General features: G+C 53.7%; 1 protein-coding gene across 4 annotated transcripts in view; it reads right to left on the bottom strand.

The window, feature by feature from the left end:
- Positions 1-20,048, bottom strand: part of SHANK2 (SH3 and multiple ankyrin repeat domains 2) — a 473,760-nt gene that overhangs the window by 377,322 nt on the left and 76,390 nt on the right. For all 4 annotated transcript variants that reach the window (XM_057553698.1, XM_057553701.1, XM_057553700.1 and 1 more), the window contains exon 3: positions 9,724-9,942. In XM_057553698.1, the coding sequence (XP_057409681.1) occupies positions 9,724-9,930 (207 nt within the window). In that variant the 5' untranslated portion in view covers positions 9,931-9,942. The remainder of the gene's footprint in view (positions 1-9,723; positions 9,943-20,048) is intronic.

The following is a 20,048-nucleotide window of genomic DNA, read 5'->3' as shown; positions in this document are numbered from 1 at the left end:
AGCCCCTACCCACCGCCCTCTGCCCCGTGCACCTGCCCAGCCAGCGGCTTCGGCCTTCCCCACTGCTCTGACTTGCCAACCAAGTTCATTCCCACCTCAGGCATGCCGCTCCTGCGACCCTCTGCCCGAATGTTCTGGGCAAAGATCCTTACAAGCCAACCTCTCGTCACCTGGGGCTCAGCTCAGATGTCACCTCAGCAGGTGAGGGCTGCGAGGAATTCATAAGACGTCTAGCATTTGATCCTCTTTTTAAAATTAAATTTTTTTAAAAATTTTTTTTAATTAATTAATTTATTTATTTTTTATTTTATGGCTGTGTTGGGTCTTCGTTTCTGTGCGAGGGCTTTCTCTAGTTGCGGCAAGCGGGGGCCACTCTTCATTACGGTGCGCGGGCCTCTCACCATCGCGGCCTCTCTTGCTGCGGAGCACAGGCTCCAGACGCGCAGGCTCAGCAACCGTGGCTCACGGGCCCAGTTGCTCCACGGCATGTGGGATCTTCCCAGACCAGGGCTCGAACCCGTGTCCCCCGCATTGGCAGGCAGACTCTCAACCACTGCGCCACCAGGGAAGCCCTAAAATTAATTTTTATTGGCATATAGTTGATTTACAATGTGTATTAGTTTCAGGTGTACAGCATAGTGATTCTGTGATACATATACATATACCCACTCTTCTTTAGATTCTTTTCCCAGGACTTCCCTTGTGGCTCAGTGGTTAAGAAACCACCTGCCAATGCAGGGGACACGGTTCGATCCCTGGTCCGGGAGGATCCCACATGCCGCAGAGCAACTAAGCTCGTACACCACAACTCCTGCACTCTAGAGCCCACGAGCCACAGCTACTGAGCCCACGTGCTGCAACTACTGAAGCTCGCGCGCCTAGAGCCTGTGCTCCGCAACAAGGGAAGACACCACAGTGAGAAGCCCGCACACCGCAACGAAGCGTAGCCCCCGCTCACCGCAACTAGAGAAAGCCCACGTGCAGCAACAAAGACCCAACGCAGCCAAAAGTAAAGAAAAAATTTAGATTCTTTTCCCATATAGGTCACTACAGAGTATTGGGTAGAGTTCCCTGTGCTACAAAGTAGGTCCTTGTTGATTATCTATTTTATATATAGTAGTGTGTATATGTTAATCCCAATCTCCCAATTTATCCCTCCAGCCCCCTTTCCCCTAGGTAACCATAAGTTTATTTTCTACATCTGTGACTCTATTTCTGTTTTGTAAATAAGTTTGTGCATTTGATCTTATTCTAAGAACAGTAAGACTCCTGGACGGGGGGTGGTCTACAACAAAGAGGCAACTGGGTTCGCATTAAAAACAGCTGCTTTGGGCTTCCATGGTGGCGCAGTGGTTGAGAGTCTGCCTGCCAATGCAGGGGACGCGGGTTCGAGCCCTGGTCTGGGAAGATCCCACATGCCGCGGAGCAACTCGGCCCGTGAGCCACAATTACTGAGCCTGCGCGTCTGGAGCCTGTGCTCCGCAACAAGAGAGGCCGTGATAGTGAGAGGCCTACGCACCGCGATGAAGAGTGGCCCCCGCTCGCCGCAACTAGAGAAAGCCCTCACACAGAAACGAAGACCCAACACAGCCATACATACATACATACATACATACATACATACATACATAAAAAGAATGTAAGCAGACAAGAATAGCATTAAAAAAAATAAAAAATTTAAAAAAAATTTAAAAAAAAAACAAAAAACAGCTGCTTTCAGCACTGTGTAGAAAACTTCTGGGAGGAAAGAGGGGTCTGCAGCTCCCCTGGTCCAGGAGGAAGATGGCAGAGACAGGGCTGGGGTGGGGAGAGAGTGACACGAGTGCAAAGGGATTCAGAAGGTCAAAGGGCAGGACTCGGGGGTGGATTGGCTGAGGCGCGATGGAATGCTCGGGATAACTCCTGGGTTCTGGCTCAGACAACAGAATCAGAGAAGGTTCACAGCCCAAAGTGGGAACAACCCAACTGGCCATCAACCGGGGAATGGATTCAGCCTCACGATGGGCTACTACCCGGCGATAAAAAGGAAAGAACAGACAGATGCCACGACGTGGATGAACCTCACGCCCGTGACGCCGGGTGAAAGAAGGCCACACGTCGTGTGACCTGTTCACGTGGGTGGTCCAGAAGAGGGGACTCCATGGAGACAGAACACAGTTAGTGGTTGTCGGGGCTAAAAGTGGAGATGAGGAGGAACTGCAAACAGGCACGAGGTGGTGATGGGAAGAGTCCAGACCGAGGTGGCCGGGCAACTCAGCAGACTTACTGAAAACAATTGGACAGGGCCCTTAAAATGCGTGAGCTTCATGGCTTGTAAATCACACTTGAGTAGAGCTGGGTTTTTTTAATGTAACCACTGGCCAAGAGAGGGAAACCAGCGGGGCCAGCTTTGGGGTCAGAGGGAAGAAGCAAAGGGTCATGGCATCTGCTCCAGACCATGTGAGTCGAGGGGCCTCCGAGCTTTCAGAGGAGATGTCAAGGAAGAAACGCGGTCCAGGCCCCGGACGGGAGGTCGAGCTGGAGCCGTGACCGTGGTTGGGACGGCGTTGGACAGACATGGTTACAGGACCTCCCGCCAGCCGGAGGGTCAGGGAGGCCTTGCCGAGCTTGGTTGCCGTGAGACATGAGTAGAGGTGGAGGGATGAGGCAGCTGGGGAGGGATCCCAGGAAAAGGAATCCTGTCTGAATGCGAGACAAACCCAGGCAGGAGGGAGCCTGGGAGGGCCAGGCTGCAGGGGCCAGGCTCGGCCAACCTGCGCTTCCCCGGCCCGAGCCTCCCGCTCTCCGTTCACCCAGTGCCTGGGTGTCCAGAGAATGTGGCAGAAGGTCCACCCAACCCACCACATTCCCTCTGGAAAGATGCGTCCTTGGCAGTCAACGACAAACCTTCCGGGAGTGGAATTCAGAGGCTGCAATTAACTCCCGGAAGGAGACTCTCACCTCCCGAGGGGCCCAGAGTGATGGACTGAACACCTGCCCAGCCGCGTGCCCTGACGGAGCTTCTCAAGGTGACGAGCCACTCCTGCACAGGCCTTCCAGAACCTTCTCTCACGATGCACGCCCACCTCCTGGTCTTTGCAGCATGAGAGGCCAGCCGTTGGGGCTGGATTCTCAGCTACTGTAGGAGGAGATGGGCTCAGAAACAGACAGGACAGGCAAAGTCCTCCTCATATTCAAAAACCAGCGAAGCCTCAGATATAAAAAGCAAATACGACAGTCGTCTGCGGCAACAGGATAAAGGAGGATTTAAAACCCTGACGGAGGAGGAGGTGAGCCCTCTGTGCTCTTGGAGTTCTGTTTTGATTCTCGGTGATGAGCGGGAGGACCAAGGCCACTTGGATCGAGCTGCCCTGACAGCCCGATTGGAGGCAAGTGATGGATCTGGGGGCACTTCGGTCAGCTGCTGCAGGGGTCAGGGCCGGGGAGGCAGGCAAGGCGGGGATGCAGCGGGGAGGAAGGCCGCAGCGGGGGTCGGGGATGCTACGGGCCGCTGCTCTCGGGGAGAAATTCGAGGGAGAGAGGGATGGGTGGACAGAAATAAACTGTGGCTGAGGGGTCAGGAGAGCAGCTGAGATGCTCTTTCCTACATGAAATAAACTCGAAGGCGCAGTTATCTAATAAATGCAAGCACTGATTCAAGCAAAAAGGCATTTTCCAGAAGCCTCTGCCAGGTGGGCCAGGCTCCTGCACCTCCGTTAACTGGCTCAGACGGGTCGTGGGGACAGACACGTGGACGGACAGCTTCCCCGCAGCCACTCGGTGCCAAGCCCTGGGTGGAGGTGGGCGTGGGGGGCAGATGCTGTACGCACCCAGGGGGATCCCGAAAGCTCGTCACTGCCCCCTTCTGTTCTCCGCTGCGCCGTCCTTGTGATGTGACGTCCAGGGAGGCTTGGAAAGGGGGCTGTGAAGGTCCTGGTGCCAGCTCTGTCCCCACTTCCCCGTTCGCTGTGCCCCCAAATAGAAGTAACACAAGAGCTATATAGTCTCTATTGATTTTGGCTCGTGCCTCTTGCTTAAAAGGCCAAGTTTACCGACGGGTGCCAGAGCTCAACCCCACCGTAAGCTCCTTGTGCATCTGCGATGCCCCAGCGGGCAGAAGGAATGCCCGCCTGCCACACTCCAGAGTCCGCCCCACCTGTCATCCCCGCGTGGCCTGCGCACCCACCCACCCACCCACCCGGGACCCTGCTCATTGGCGCGTGTGGTGGCCCCCAGGGAGCTTTCCTGGAAGGAGGATCGGCACGGTCAGAGACTCTCCATCCAAGGTGCAACACTCCAGCCCCACTGAGATGCAGAAACAGCAGTCCCTCAGAAGGAGAAGCAGGTCCAGACCCCGCCTGGGGAGGTGAAACAGAGCAAGACCCTTTGGTCCTTCCCCCCGCCCCCCATGTCCTCTGCCTGCAATTCGTCTGTGAAAAAAAACGTTAGCCAAACAACAGGTTTAATCAGAGAAGTGAGAAAATGCAGAAACAAAGGAAAACAGTCAAACGAGACCAAATAATAATAGTTTAGTCATTAGGCAAAGTCAAGGACCTTTAGTTCCTCCTCAACGGCTAGAGATAATATTCTGAGCCATGTCCTTTGAGCTATTTTAGATACAGAAACCCCACCAGGTGGAAGAAGTTAACTGCATGATGACCAGACTGTAACCATGACACAAGCTGCCACAATTCCGAGAACTGGTCTCAAGGAAATGGGAACGAACCCGTCCTGGAACTGAAGATTAGCTGTCTTTAAAACAATCAAGATGCCGCTGATCAAACCACTGCATGACCAATTTCAAGATGACCGTCAGAGCTGACTGTGCTGTTTCGTGCTCCGTCTATAAAAGCTCTTGCCCACTGACTGTCAGGGGTGGGGAGGTGGCCTGTGGACATCTGCCCTGTCCCACCCAGGTTGCCAGCCTCCGAAATAAAGCAAACTTTCCTTTCCACCAACCTTGCCCCTTTATTGACTTTAGAGCAGCAAGCAGCTGGACCTCACTTTCGGTTACAGAGGGAACCTCTTCCACCTGGGGCAGAAGAGGGACCGCCACGTGAGCTTCTGGAGAAGCCGTGAGCGGGCGCTGGGCTGATGAACCCGCTCGGCAGCTCCGTGAACCCTCTGGGCAGGAGTCCAGGCCCGTCTCGAGCCCCCAGCTCCAGGACTCACCCTGGCAAGGGCCTTCACGTGGGAACAACGCCACTCTGTCCTGAGCGCTCATACCCGCGGGATTGCTAGTCTCAGGCTCCAGGGCCTTTGTGTGTGTTGGACAAAGTGAAGAGAAGAGAGGTGGTCCTCAGAAGGTTCTGGAAACAATTATGCTCCTGGGAGTAGAGACCAAACCCCTGGGAGGATCTTCCTTTCGGGAAGAATTTTGGTAATTCTGGGCCTACAGAACAGGTGTTTCTCCATCAGCAATTCCCGACAGGTCCCCAAAGCCTGTGGCCTGAGGACAGAGTACCTTCTGGGCCACTCGCCATCAGTCGGCCTGTGACAACCTTCCCTGACGTCCCACACCCTGGCCTGGCCGCCCTTGGAGCCTCCCAGCAGCCAGGCTGGCAGACGGCCTCTCTCCCTGTTGTGATGATAAGTGCCCCCTGAGGTGGACTGTCCAGACAGACAGACTTTGAGCAGGGACAGCCTGGTCACAGACATTTATGAGCCCAGCCTGCAAGGCTCACTTCACACCTGCAGGGGGGCTGGGCCCCGGCCTCGGAGACCTTCAGTACCGGCCCCGGGCACACAGGCAACCCACCTGGGGAGACAGGTGGGGAAGGGACACGCCATCCCCCCTTCCTCTACCTTCCCATTTGCATCTTAGGTCTGGGGTCTGAAATCTGAGGGGAGTGCTTCTCCAGTCCCCCAAACTCCTCCAGCATCGATAAACAGTAACAGAATTCAGGGGCTCAAAGGGTTAAACCCTGCAGCGTGAGGACAGGTCCATGCCGGGGTGGCGGGGGTCACCCAGGGGCCGAGAACAGGTGAAGCCAGGTCCAACCCAGTGACCCCAAATAATGAAAGCCACCCCCAAAAGCACCCAAAGTGGAAAATAGGCACAACTAAGGCCAGAAACATCCTTCTCGTACACCCCAGAGAAACTGAATCCTCCAGGGGAAAACTCCCAACCTTCATTCCCGGAAGTGGTACTGGCAGGGACAAAAATCCAGACATTTTGCATCAGTATACTCAAATCTGGACAGACGTGAATACGGGGCCCTTCTCTCTTCCCTCCTCTGACTGGGCAAGGGTTGGGGAGACAAAAGGAGACCCCCCCTCCCCGGAAGGGCTGCTTGCTAACTGGGGGTGCTCCGAGGGCTGGGGGTGTCCATGCACAAGAACGGGACAGCTCCCTGCACCAGAAAAATCTCAAAAGAAAGAGCCTGGACCTCCTAAAAAGACTCAACACTCCCCACCCCTGGGCCTTTGTGTCTAAAAGAGCCAAGAGACAAACCCCCAAGTCTGACTCACTCTCGTGACCACAACAAAGAAGAGCAAGTCACTGAAGAACCACAGGAACAGGTCGGGAGAAACAGTAAAGAAATAACAGAGATGTTACGGGGAAAGAAATGGCGAAAAGGAAGAAGGACAGCATGCAAAAATCAGACACCTGGTTCATCTGTTCTGGATGAAAATACACCCCGATTAGGAAGAAGAAAGATCTCAGTACTTCATGCTAAGAAGGAAAATAATAAGCCGTGAAACCGACTCTACAAACAAATGACTCAAAAGAATAATCTTCAAAAATAGCAAGCACAGGGCTATGAAAACAAATGGAAAGGCAAAATAACAAGACGGTGATAAATCAGAAGGCACAGAACAGAATGGATGCACCTGAAAATACCGTAAAGAAAGAACAAACAGGGAAAACGCCAGGTGATCAAAGCAATTAGAGAAAAGATGACAGAACCAGAGAAGGAAAAGCCCAGGTGGATGTCACCTGCGGGCGATGGCCCAGGACTCCCTGGATCAAGGTGGCTTCAAAGAGCATCCTGCCCGCCAGTGACGAGACCAGTGGGCCATTCACTGAGGAAGCGCTGTCCCCAGGACCTCTTCCTGAAAAACCCTGGACAGTCAACTCCACCCACTTAAGAGGTGGAATGAAATAAAGAGCTGTGACGAGAAGGCCCCTGTCCACCCAGCAACGAGCAGTGACCCTGGAAGAGGGCCTGAGAGATGCCGGGGCTCTGAGGGTTGCAGCAGGATGCGTGTTATGCGGGGTGGATGGTGACCACGCCCAGAGAGCTCTACACCAACGAGAATCGGGGGGCGGGGAGGAGAGGCCGCGCGTGTACACGTGCGCGTGGGTGTGTGTGCATGTGTGTGCACGTGCACACAGCTGCTTGTTCTCCACACACCGTGACCTTTTCCTTCCCAGGTTCAGAGCTAAACTACATTCCTCAGCCTCCTCCATGGTCAGGAGCGTGCAGTCAGGTGCTTGGGGTCAGGTGCACAGATCAGGAGCAGCCTGCGGAGGACGTGAGGGAAGGTGGCAGGAGAGATGTGGTCCATGAGTTATCTCTTTTCCCTGCCTCCTCCTCTGAGCAGATACAGGAGACCCGGGGGGAGGACTCCAGAGGCCAGGGCACGTCCCCACTACCCGGCTGGAGGAGCCTGAATCCCTGAATGGCTGCACAGATCGGAACTGCCACCGCCACCTCTTCATTCCCGCCGATCCCCAGTGGACCGAGACATAAAGCATCTGTGGGTCAAGTGCCTGAGATGTGGAGGTCTGTTTATCACAGCAATCAGCTTAATCCACCCCAAACAATACGAGGAGAGAACACTAAGTTCCTTACGGCAATAAAAAAGGAGGCAAAAAGATGTAATCAAAAATGTCATTTTGTAATCAAAAATGACAACAAATGAAGATTTCCGCCTTCCAGTGTTTTGTAATTGTTTCTTTTAGGTTTACAGATTCATTTGGAAACAGTCTCCCTTACGGCAAAAAAAAAAAAAAACAACTAAAAAGTTCAGCATTTCCTTCACTGACTTTTTCTCCTTTTATATTCAAATGAAATCATCATAATGATGCTGATTTACTAACAGCGTGTGTACTTTGAGCCTTACCCACGTATTTCTATCTGTACACGGCCACCTGTTACCTGTAACCCTCTGGAGAGACACGTCTGAAATGTTCATTAAATGTTACTGACAACCACTTCTGGCACTGGCATCTGTGCTTTTCCATATGACGAAGTTTTTATAATAATCTTGTAACTTTTATAAGAGGTGTTGAATGACATGGAAGAAAGAAGAGCTGGAACTTCCCTGGCGGTCCAGTGGTTGGGACCTTCCAATGCAGGGGGATGCGGGTTCGATCCCTGGTCAGGGAGCTAGGATCCCACATGCCTCAGGGCCAAAAAACCAAAACACAGAACACAAGCAATACTGTAACAAATTCAATAAAGACTTAAAAAAAAATGCTCCACATCAAAAAATAAAAATAAAAATCTAAAAAAAAATAAGAAAAAGCTGAACGCCAGGACTGCCACATTGCTGGATTCATTCTGGGGTTCAGGTCACCCTGAGCTCTCCCTAGAAGGTGGGGCCGTCTGACCTCGCTCTTAGATGACCGGTGTCAGCAGCACAGCACCCTCGGCCCACGTAGGGTCCCTCCCCAGAGAGCAGGGCTGGGGGAGACCACGAGCAGACGTCTCCTGGGAGAGCAGAGACCCAGCCCCCGAGGCACCAAACCTACTCATTAGACCCCCCAGGAGATAAGGTCCCGGGTCAGAGGTCAAGTGATGCACCTGCACCAAATGGCCAGGTGGCGGCGCAGTGAGCCTCTCCCCCCAGTCCCTCTGATCCCAAGCGCGGCCCCTTCCCCATCAGGGCCTTCAAGTACCAAGGCTGGACGTGGCAACCCGACCCCCCCATCCAGAGCGCCCCAGAGGCTGTCTACATCCGAGAGACAAGAATTCCCAGCCAGAGGCGCCCACTCAGCCTGACCGTGGGTCTGCGATCTGCTGGCCTCCAGAAAGCCCCTCCTGGGTTCCCTGACCCATCCCTGCCTCCCCGTTGGCCCAGACGCCACACCCACCAGCCAGACCCTGGACAGTGTCCTCGGGGGGTTCAAGTCCAGCCCAGCCCAATGGGTCCCCCACCACACTGTACCCCACTGCCAGGTGCCCCCCTCCAGGCTTCGGCGTGCGTCACCTGCCACGCCCGCGCCAGAGGGAAACCCTCCTCCGTCTTCCGAGGCCCCGCTGGAATGGAACCACGGCCGGGAAGACCCCTCTCCTGCGCCCCCAGGTACCTCGCGCACGTTCACCCCAGAACGACGGTCCTCCTCGTGGGCGATGCAGCAAACAGCATCGGGCCTGGGCCCCAAGGGACAGCTAGGAGGTGGCATCAGGCAGTGCGGGGAAGGGCACACCGGACACAGCTGGCACACCCCAGGAAGTGGGGGGCACAGAGCGGCAGGGGAAGAGGCAGGGCCCTCCTGGGTGCTGACAGCCCGCCTGCTAAGGCGCCCACTGTGCGCGTTGCCGCTGCAAGGCTGGTCCCTGTGTCCCCGAGGCTCGGCCTCCGTCCCCGCACGCAGCAGGTGCCGCTGGCAGTGCACAAAGAGGACAGAGGGGGAGGTGGTCGGGACCACCAGGAGGGGGCGGGCGGGGCGGGGGGCTCGGTGGGGAGGGGGCAGGAGCCCAACGCGTGGGCCACAGGGACCGGCCGGGCAGAGGGGACCAGGGGCACCTGGAGTTCCGGTCACGCCTGCCGCTGACCCGGGCGCAGGCTCACCGTCTGCTGTAGGTCCTCGATAACGATGCGCAGCACCAGCGTGTTGCCCTGGCTCTCCTCCGCCCTGGCGCCGCCCGGCTTCTCCGCTGTGGCCCGGATGGTGTCGTAGATGGTCTCTTCCTTGGAGCTGTCCGAGTCCGATTCCTCCGAAGAGTCGGAGAAGCTCCGGGCCATCTCGTCCTCGCTGGACGTCGGGCTGCGCGGCATGGCTGCTTGTGTCTGCACGGAGGGGGAGAAGGAAAACAAACTCTGGGGGAAACTGAAGAAAGAACCCGGGGGCGTCTGAGTGAGGCAGGCTCCCACGTCTGTGGGCGTGATCACAGGCAGAGTGACCCGTGTCCGGCGCTCGAGCCAGGAGGCCGCCAGGACCCAGTGGGGACCCCGTGAGCTCTGTCTGCCCCGGTGCTTGGAAACCCAGCATTTAAAAGGAGCCCTAACTCGCCGTGGCCATGACCACAGCTTACGGGGATTAACCAAAGGGGCAATGGGGCAGTTTGAAACGTTCCGAGGTAAGAGAAAAGGCTCCCTTTGTTTTTCTTGGAGGACAGAGCAGCAGGAAAGGAGGAAATGCAGGATTCAGGTCAGAAGGGTACTGAGCTCCTGCTATAATAACCCTCTCTGCTTCAAACACAGCAATGATAGGTATCGTGTAAAAATAGGCCCAGCGCGCAGGGCCACGCTCAGAAATGAGATAATCTCCAGGCCCAGGAGTGCAGCAGAACCCAAAGTCCTGGGCAGGCTGACGGGGGAGGCTTGGGGGTCCCCAAGAGCCCGTGGAGGCTGGGAGGGCAGCTTCCTTACCATCAAGCGCAATGAAAGTTCAAAGTTCCCCATCAAGGACCCAGGTCAGGAGGCCAACTGCCACCTTGGACCACGGATGTTAGCAGGACAGAACTGGGGAGCAGGCAGCCCACGGGGACACCCCCAGCTCTACGGGCAGGGGTCCCAAAAGGTTCGGATAAAAGCCGGTGCGACCCGGGGGTGCTGGTGGGGAACGAACATGCCAAAGCAGCAGTTGCACTTCTGCGTGACTCCGTAAAGGAGGTCAAAGGTCAAGGTCACGTGCACAGGAAAGATGTCCAAGACTGTTCCCTGCAAAACCAGGGTGTCCTGGGCGACCCGGCTCACAGGCCACCCTAATCGTTTGGGGTCTGCCTGACCAAGGCGTGGTCTCTTCTTCCCACGGACGACACAGCTGTGAGCAGGCCTGAACCCCAGCTACACACGCAGGACCCCAAATGTAATCCTGAGACAGGAAATCGGTCTGTAGGACCATTCAGACACGGTGTCCTTGTTCACAAAGGTCGGAAAGATGCAGACTTGTCTACTGACTGTGAGTGTGATGTGAGTGACGGGGCAGAGGCACCGATGGGAAACACAAAGTCCTAAAGTCGGGAGGGGCGGAAAGGGGTTCACAGGGCCTGTGATGCCACGTGTAACGTTCGGTTCCAGCCAACAGGACAGAATGCCAAACTTCGCCAAACCTGGGGACACAGATGTTTGCTACATTATTCTCTGTGCTTTCCTTTCACTGTGTTGGAAATATTTCACAGCAGAAGGAGGGGATGGGGGAGGGAGGAAGGAGGGAGAAAGCAGGAGGGGGGGTGAGACGGAGGAACATGGTCACCTGCCCGTCTGCCTCAGGTGCTGGGGTGCACGGCCCCTGCACTGTTTCATTTTGGGGGGAGCCTCAGAAAAGTCCCAGGCAGGACAAAGCTCGGCCAGTGCCAACTCAGCGTCCAGTTTGGGAAGGCTGATGCCCACCATTTATTTCCAGAGTTCGCTGAAGGACAGCGAACGCCCCGGGAAGTGCTTCTCTGTTCGTCCACCAGGTCCCTGGACATTTGCAGCAACTGACCAGACGCACAAAGCCCAGCAAAGTGCAGAAGCCACTTTAGAAATGCACCCTCACCCAGGGAAACGCAAGACCATGACTAGGTCAGGGGCTCCCTTACAGCCAAGAGGATCTGGACCATCCTTGGGCAAGGGGCCAGGATAGTGTGGCCCACAGATGCTGTTCTGTTTGGCCTGCAGAGGGTTTAGAATGTGTCCTAACCCGGAGGTTTCACATGAAAACACACATTTCTGGCTCACTGTGACCATCGGGAGAATCAGGCGTTGCCGGGGGTGGCCACACAGCACTCGGGGCAGGAGCAAGCTCCCTGGGCAGCCTGCCCTCCTCCCCGGGTCCTCCCGGAACCAAAAGGCTCCATACTGTCAGATCTCGCTCCTGCCCAGCTCTCTCCCTGGCGCACGCGCCGTGAGTCTGAGCACCTGACGACTGACCCACCCCATGCCCCAGGCTGGCCTCCTCCTCTGCCTTCCGTCTTCAGACCACCCGTGAGGGGTCCCCGGCTAAACATCTCAAACAGCAGACCATCCAAATCACCCAAGAAGATTTGACTTCTTAAATTAAAATTTCCAAAGTTCACCCCAGTGTCATTATTCTGCATTAAAATTTCAGGGCACTTGGGGATTCCTGTGTTCACTGCCAAATGCCTTTGTCATTTCAGCTTAATGTTTTGCCAACCATACAAGTGCAAAATGTGGTGAGGGCGGAGAGGGCTGTGGCCAAGGGCAGGGTCTGGTTACTCCCGGTTCTACCTTAGGAAGGTCCCAGACAGCCTGGCTGCAACTTCTACTAACACGTTCACTCCCGCATTCGCTCGTTCACCATTTACACAGGAAAAAAATAAGTGCCTGGCATAGTTATGTGCTACATATACACTATACAATATATAATACAGTTACAGTTATAATATAGAAATAATTGTATAGTATTATAGTACATATAGTTATATGTATGTAATTATCATAATATATTATAGTGTAATATAAATGTAAATTGTGTATCATACAGTTGGGTATACATAATTATTTCCAACTAGGTTTCCAGGTTTCTATGAAGCATATCCTCTAGAACAGGGGTTCTTCATCCTGGCTGCACAGGGAAGTTACCTGGGATCTTAAAAAAAAAAAGCAGTGGTGCCAGAAGGTCTGATTCAATTGGTCTGGGTGAGGCCCCAATATCGACATTATCTTTAGACGCCCTCCAGCTGAATGCAATGAGAGTCAGAGCTGCAGGTCGCCTGGAGCCGAGTCTGTGCCTGTAACTGTGAAGCACTAGGCAGCAGCACAGAGAGACACAGAGGGATGAGCCCAGCCTTCTCCTGGGGGGCGAGGGGCCATGTCAGTGGTGGATGGGACGGGCGCGGGTGTCAGGTCTGGTCACTCCGGGGTTCGGTGGCTTCTTTCTGTCCTGATGGGTGGAAGTCAGTGCAGAGTAGCTTCTGCCCCAGTAAGAACTGCTTCTTCCCCTCCTGACCCCGTGTCTGTGCTGCTTCAGAACCCAGCAGGGACCAGCAGAAAACAGGCAGAGAGATAATGGGACGGGACATCACATCACAGGTGGGGATCCGGTCAGGTGGGGACCACGGTCAGGTCCGTGGGAAGCCAGGCACGGGCAGGGGCAGAAGCATCTGCTGGTGGGGTAGGGGTTAGGGTTGGAGGTAGGGTTAGGGTTGGAGGTGGGGTTAGGGTGAGGGTCTCTGGGGCAGCATTCCCATGCAGGATGAGCTGGGACCCCAGAAAGCTCATCGTCTTCAGGCAGCGTGGGCCTCAGTGCCAGCTTTCGAGAATCAGGCGCGTGGAGAGCCCGGCCAGAGCAGACACGGCACCCGCCCATCCCTGCCAGGCCCTGGTGTGCCCCCCCTCAAGTGCATTCCAGATCCGGCTTCCAGAAACAGCTACCGTGGCTTGAAATTTTTTTAAATTAATTGTGCCCCGATCATTCACTTCCACCATGTCCATTTTCTCTAAAGCCCTCGGACGTGCTTTCCGTCTCATCCTCTTGCTAATGCAGCATTTCCATCCAACCCCACTGTCCCTCCATCATCTGGGGCACAGGGGACACTCGCTGAACCCTGGGCAGGAGTGGGAGGTAGCAGGCATCGGGGAGGTGCCGGTTCCGGCAGCGGCTCAGAGCTCAGCCGCGTGCTGCGTCTGCAGGCGTCAGCCGCCTTTACACCCCAGCCACTGCTGCTGGGCAGGACTGTGAACGGCCCACATTTCCAGATCCGCAGGTGGTTCTGAGACAGGTCAGATGAGAGGCAAAAGCCTGGAATGTCCAAATGTTGGAAATCCGTTGTTTTTCCAGGGTGACGTTGCAGCTGCAGACCCCATGCTGATGACCCATCGTGGACACGCAGGCCTAAACGGTAAAGTGTGCCTGACCCTAGGGTCTTCTTTCCAGAAAAGCGAAAGCAGTGATGGTGGTGGTTTGAGGATGTTTGTGCCAGGCTACAATCAAATCGACTCTGGGAACAGAACTGACAGCGCCAAGGGGAAGGGATCCCGCATCCCCAGCTTCCCCTCCCCACCCCGGCCACAGACATCGTTTGGCCACGAGGACCCCACCATGGCCCTCACATCGGCTTAGGGGTGACTGTCACACAGGGACGTGTCTGCCACCAACACCCACTGGACGGGTCTGAAAGGGAAAAGGCAGCACCGGCACCTGCTTCCTTCCGGGATGTCCTAGGAGTTCAGGCCAAAAGCCCCAGCAGGAAGGTCTTGACCTTAGTAACGGGCTTGGGTAACGTGGTCACCTGATCCATGGGAAAAGCAAACACCTGGGAAAACAATTATTAACTGTGGGTGGGATCGCAGGTGACACAGAGGGCGCCGGGAGACATTTACATTTTGGATAAACAATGATACGCTTTATCCTAAGTACTTCCTAAATAGCGCATGGGGCGTACTCACACTAAACCATCATCCACCTGAAATTCTCACAGAACTGGGCAGCCTGCATCTCATCTGGCAATGCTGTGGGAGACGGAGGGGCTTCGCTAACCCCATCATCATGCGGGGTGGGGGAGGTTCCGAGGAGAGGAACCGAAAGACCAAAACTCAGTCTGGATATCAGCTCCCCCAGGAAAAGTCAGCGCCGGGACACGGGAGGGAAGGTTACTCACCACCCATGGGCAGGTGTTTCTAGTATAACTGACCTCTCGGGGAAAATACCAAGCTCTACAGACACAAGTCGATAAAGTTCAATGTCTCTTAGAATGTGTTTGTTTCATTGGCCCTGCTGGGTACCTATTAATAAGGGAAAAAGAAAATAACAGTGGTAAAAGCAATTTTAACAAAGACTCCATGTTCTGCTGCCGAAGTGTTCCAGGAAAGCATGCAATCGTTCCAAGAAAACATAAAATCTTAAACTGTCTCATGAGTACCCTAACACCAGTGAGGAACAGGCAGCTAGGTTTTCCTCTTGGCTCCTTCCAGACACAGAGAAAATATGAAACCTGACCTGGGACAGAAGACAAGTTTGTTTTTGGCAGTAAAAACAAACCAAAAACCCTATGGCCGAGGCTGACTTTATCAAGGTCAAAGTTGCAAGAATCATCTATATGAAGATCACCTTAAAAATGGAGAGGGTCGGGCTTCCCTGGTGGCGCAGTGGTTGAGAATCTGCCTGCCAATGCAGGGGACACGGGTTCGAGCCCTGGTCTGGGAAGATCCCACATGCCGCGGAGCAACTGGGCCCGTGAGCCACAATTACTGAGCCTGCGCGTCTGGAGCCTGTGCTCCGCAACAGGAGAGGCCGCGATAGTGAGAGGCACGCGCACCGCGATGAAGAGTGGCCCCCACTTGCCACAACTAGACAAAGCCCTCGCACAGAAACGAAGACCCAACACAGCCAAAAATAAATAAATAATAAAATAAAAAAAAATTTAATAAAAAAAAAAATGGAGAGGGTCCGTCGGTTCTGGTTTATTTCGTGTGTGTGTGTGTGTGTGTGTGTGTGTGTGTGTGTGTTTGATTTTCTTGCAAAAAAAGAGGTTTTTATTCAACTGGAATCTCAAAGACACCCGACACATTTAACACACTGGAAGCAAGATTTTGTGACTATTCATTTATTTTGCACATTCGAATGTATAAAACTGTCTTATCCTCAAAGCAGTGAGACCACCCCTTCCCTGAGGGGCTGCACTGGCACTTTGTACAGACACGGGAACTCGGGTCAAGGTCACAGCCAAAGATTGGCAGCAGCCTCCGCCAGAACTGGTATGTCTGGAACTGGATCAGGGAGGAGCCCGGGTTCTATCACACTGTTTGACAGTTGCTAACAGATGACGGTCAATGCAGGCTGAGAGCGAATGAGGGTGTGGAAGTAGGTGGGTTTCGGGGAGGAGGGGGCGTGGAGCAGGAGAGCAGCCTGGGAAGGTGAGAAAAAAGCATGCCCTGTGTCTCGGTGTTTATTTAATCCGTGTTACTTTTCCCTGCACCCATACAACACATCCACTGAGGAGGGACCAGGAGGCCCTGGGGCACTGGTCAGGGGGATGGGCTGCCCTGGAAGTTGCTGCAACACCAGCCCGCCAGTAACTGAATCAGAATCTGGTAGGGGTGGTCTAGGGTTCAGACCACACCCCAGAGTACGGGGAGACACCAGGATTCAGGTCAAGCACCACCTCCCTCTTCCAAGGACCCCTGCCTGGAAGCCGCCCCCCTCTACTACCCGCAGCAGAGTGACCGCAGCTGCAGCCCACCTGGAGCCACATGGCCGCCACCCCACCTGTTAGGGCCGCAACCTCTACCACGCCGCAGGGCCGGGGGGTGGTGTAAATGCAGACCCCGGCCACCAGCGCGGCGTTAGCCCCTGTGTCTCCCCATCAAATTCACATGTTGGAGTCCTGATCCCCAGCACCCCAGAATGTGGCTGTATTTGGAGCTGGGGTCTTTCAGGAGGTGATTATGGTGAAATGAGGTCACTAGGGTGGGGCCCTAATCCCACAGGACTGGTGTCCTTATAAGAAGAGGAGGTCAGGACACAGACACACACAGAGGGACGATCTACATGCTGAGGAGAGGGGCCTCAGGAGGACCCAGCCCTGTGCACACCTGGATCTTGGATTCCAGCCTCCAGGACTGGGGACAGTGAACGTCTGTGTGTGAGCCGCCCGGGCTGTGGGACTTGGCTATGGTGGCCCCAGGAAACTCATACAGGGGTGAGACCCTCCTGATGTTCTCCTTAAATGGGTGCAGGAACCACATTTATGACCAGAATCGCCATCTAGCCAGGTTTTCTTGGCATCTCCATAACCACCGTCTAAAATAAACTCTCCATTTCCATCCCATCTTGCATCTTCGGAGGAACTCAGAGGACGAGGTCTGTCCTCTCTTGCCACGGCTTGTCGGTACCATCATTTCCCCCTGAGCCCCTCTCTTGAGTTTCCCGAGTCTTTCCTTCAAGCCTGGCTCACCCCAGCCCAGGTCAGACCCGACTCACAAACCTATACAGACTCTCCTCTCCTCTCCTCGCTCTCTCCCGGGAATACCCGTTGTCCATACCTCCTTGTTAACCTCCAATGATTCCCAGCTAGTGTTCTGAGAACCATTCCATCACATACACTCCAATCCACCCCTGGTCAAAGAAGTTTGGGAAACATAACTAGATTAAACAAAAACGCACCAATCACTTTACCGCAGAATTTATCAGAGTGGTCGTCTCAGAGAGTGGCAAATGCCGCATTTCCCAAAAGCACCTGCCCCCGAAACACTTTCCCTTGGAGAGGACAAGTGTCATCTCCCGCAGCAGCCGTGTCACGCGCCTCCAGTGCACGTCCCCCAGAGGCCAGCTCCCTGCCAAGCACAGCCGCCCTAGGTACTTACTGCGTAAAGACACGCATGGCAGGAAATCTGAAATATTCCTCTACCCAGAAGAAAAGGGCTCCAGGCTTACAGCTACTCAATACCTTGTCCTTCAGCCAAAATCAACATCCCCGAATCAGAAAAGGAGCTGCCTGAATTAAAATGATGTTTCCATTGAAGATCGCTGACTATAAGAGCGGAAGGGTCACATGCCTTCGTGGTGTGTTCTACGTGGACACGGGAGTATTGAGAAGGGTTCTGGGTAGATTAACAGAAATGCTGGGATTTGGAGCATTCACGAGCTGAACCCACTTCCCTTCCGTGCTGCAGAGTTCCCTCGGGAGTGTGTGGTCTCCAGGCAACAGGAGCGTGGTCCCCACCGCTTCCTTGTCCGGACTCAAGATGGCCTTGGTCTCCGCCTCCCCCAGTCCTGGAGAGAGCCAGGCTGGGTTTCCCATCAGGCCACAGGGGGCTCCCATCTGAGCCTCTACGGTAAACGGGGCCACACAATTCTAAAGAAGTCCTGTTTTTATCATAGGCCCACATTTCCGTTTTCTTCCAGCACAAATTAAGAGATTCTGACCAACCAGTGTGCACCCAGCTCCTAAACTCTTCACAACACGAGTGGCTCACTCACCTAATATTTTTGCAGAAACCAAGAATCAATTCACCCAAAGAAAAAGGCTCCCCTGGAAGGATGCTGAAATGAGGGCCAAGAAGTCACGACTTCCTCTCCTGGGAGGCGGTCTCTCCCGGCGCCTCTCAAACCCAAGCTGTGTTCAACAGTCCTTGTGTCCTCAGGGACCTGAGGCCCGGACCGTGACAGCCCCAAGGTGGATGTCAGGGGACTAGGAAATGAAACACCCTCAGTCAGGACCCAAACTCTTAGAACACGAAAACTAAAAGAGCATTTCCTTAACTGGAACAGTGCATCTCCCCCAATCCTGTAGCAAACATCAACATAATCGATAAACAAGCCAACAGATAAGTGAATACATTGTTTCAGGATTAAAAGGATGGGGGAAAATAATTATTTTTCAGATATTATGCTACTCTGTGTGGAAAAGCCAAGAGGATCTAGAGATAAATTATTTAAACCAGTGAAAAAGTGCAGCAAATGTCAGATAAGAAATTAATACACAAAAGTTAACTGAATTCTGTTACATTTGCAATAGACAATTTGAAAACATTTAAAAAAATACTATGGGGGCTTTCCTGGTGGCACAGTGGTTGGAAATCCACCTGCTATTGCCAGGGACACAGGTTCAAGCCCTGGTCCGGGAAGATCTCACATGCCGCGGAGCAACTGAGCCCGTGAGCCACAAGTACTAAGCCCGCGTGCCACAACTACTGAAGTCCACACGCCTAGAGCCCATGCTCCGCAACAAGAGAAGCCACCGCAATGAAAAGCCCGCACACCACAACGAAGAGTAGCCCCCGCTCCCCGCAACTAGAGAAAGCCCACGCACAGCAACGAAGACCCAACGCAGCCAAAAATAAATTAATTAAACTAAATTTAAAAAAAATACTATCGCAGCCCCAACAATAGCCAAAGATACCTAAGAAATAATATCTAAAACAACCTGTGCTAGACCTTTATGGAGAAAATTAATAGGACACCATTTGGAACAAAAAAAGAAAGAAATGAAGGAAGACCCAGATGAATGGAGACATCCACCATCATCACAGGTGCTAGGGTTTAATATCTTAAAGGTTCTCCACAAAATACAGATTTGCTGTAACTTCCAACAGAAAACCTGGTAGCATTGTTCACAGAACTTAACATTCTGATTGTAAAGTTTGCGTAAGAGGGGAAACAGCCAAAAATAACCAGGACAACTTTGGAACCCAAGAGGGGAATCACTCAATCATTTGCCAAGGCTTCCTAAGCAGTTATAATGTGAGGTCAGGATGACCTTGCTACAAAGACAGACACGGAGATCAACGGAAAAACAGAGAGCTCGGAACAGGCCTTGTAAATGCGGGTATCCAATGTGTGTCCATGCGTCGGAGGGAAAAGAACCAGTAAATACGTGATGCTGACATCGCGGGGTATTCATGTAGAAAGTGTAAGAAACAGAGCCCACCCCGCTCCGTACACGCAAACCAACGCCACGTGCGCTCAAGACTTCACTTTGAAAAGCAAAACTATAAACGTCTAGAAGAAAAAAATATACGAAACGACACCGTAATAGAAGATCTCTTACTCAAGGAGTTTGGGACGCTCCACAGACGCCGTTTTGGTACTGCTGTAACAGATGAGCACAGACTTACTGGGATAAAACAACAGAAAGGTATTCTTTCTCAGCTTTGGAGGCAGAAATCCTAAATGAGCCACACGGGGCTAATGCCAAGGTGTGGTCAGGGCTGATTCCTTCCACAGATTCCAGGAAAGACTCCGTCTCCTTGCCCTCCTCAAGATTCTAGGGTGACCTCTACTCCCCCAGACAGTCACCCCGCCTTCTCCCTCCAGTTTGTCTGTGTCAGACCCCCTCTGCCTCCCTCTAACGGGGACCCCGAGATTACATTCAGGGCCAACCCAAATCGTCCAAAACAACCTCCCCATCCCAAGATCCTGACCTTCATCACATCCACAAAGCCCCCTTTGCCATCTAAGGTCCCATTCATGGAGTCCAGGGATTACAGCCTGGATATCTTTGGGGGCC

This window comes from Balaenoptera acutorostrata, chromosome 9 (assembly GCF_949987535.1).
Source record: "Balaenoptera acutorostrata chromosome 9, mBalAcu1.1, whole genome shotgun sequence".
In the NCBI taxonomy this organism is placed as follows: domain Eukaryota; kingdom Metazoa; phylum Chordata; class Mammalia; order Artiodactyla; family Balaenopteridae; genus Balaenoptera; species Balaenoptera acutorostrata.
The sequence above is the reverse complement of the archived record's forward strand: the minus strand, read 5'-3'. Positions and strand labels throughout refer to the sequence as shown.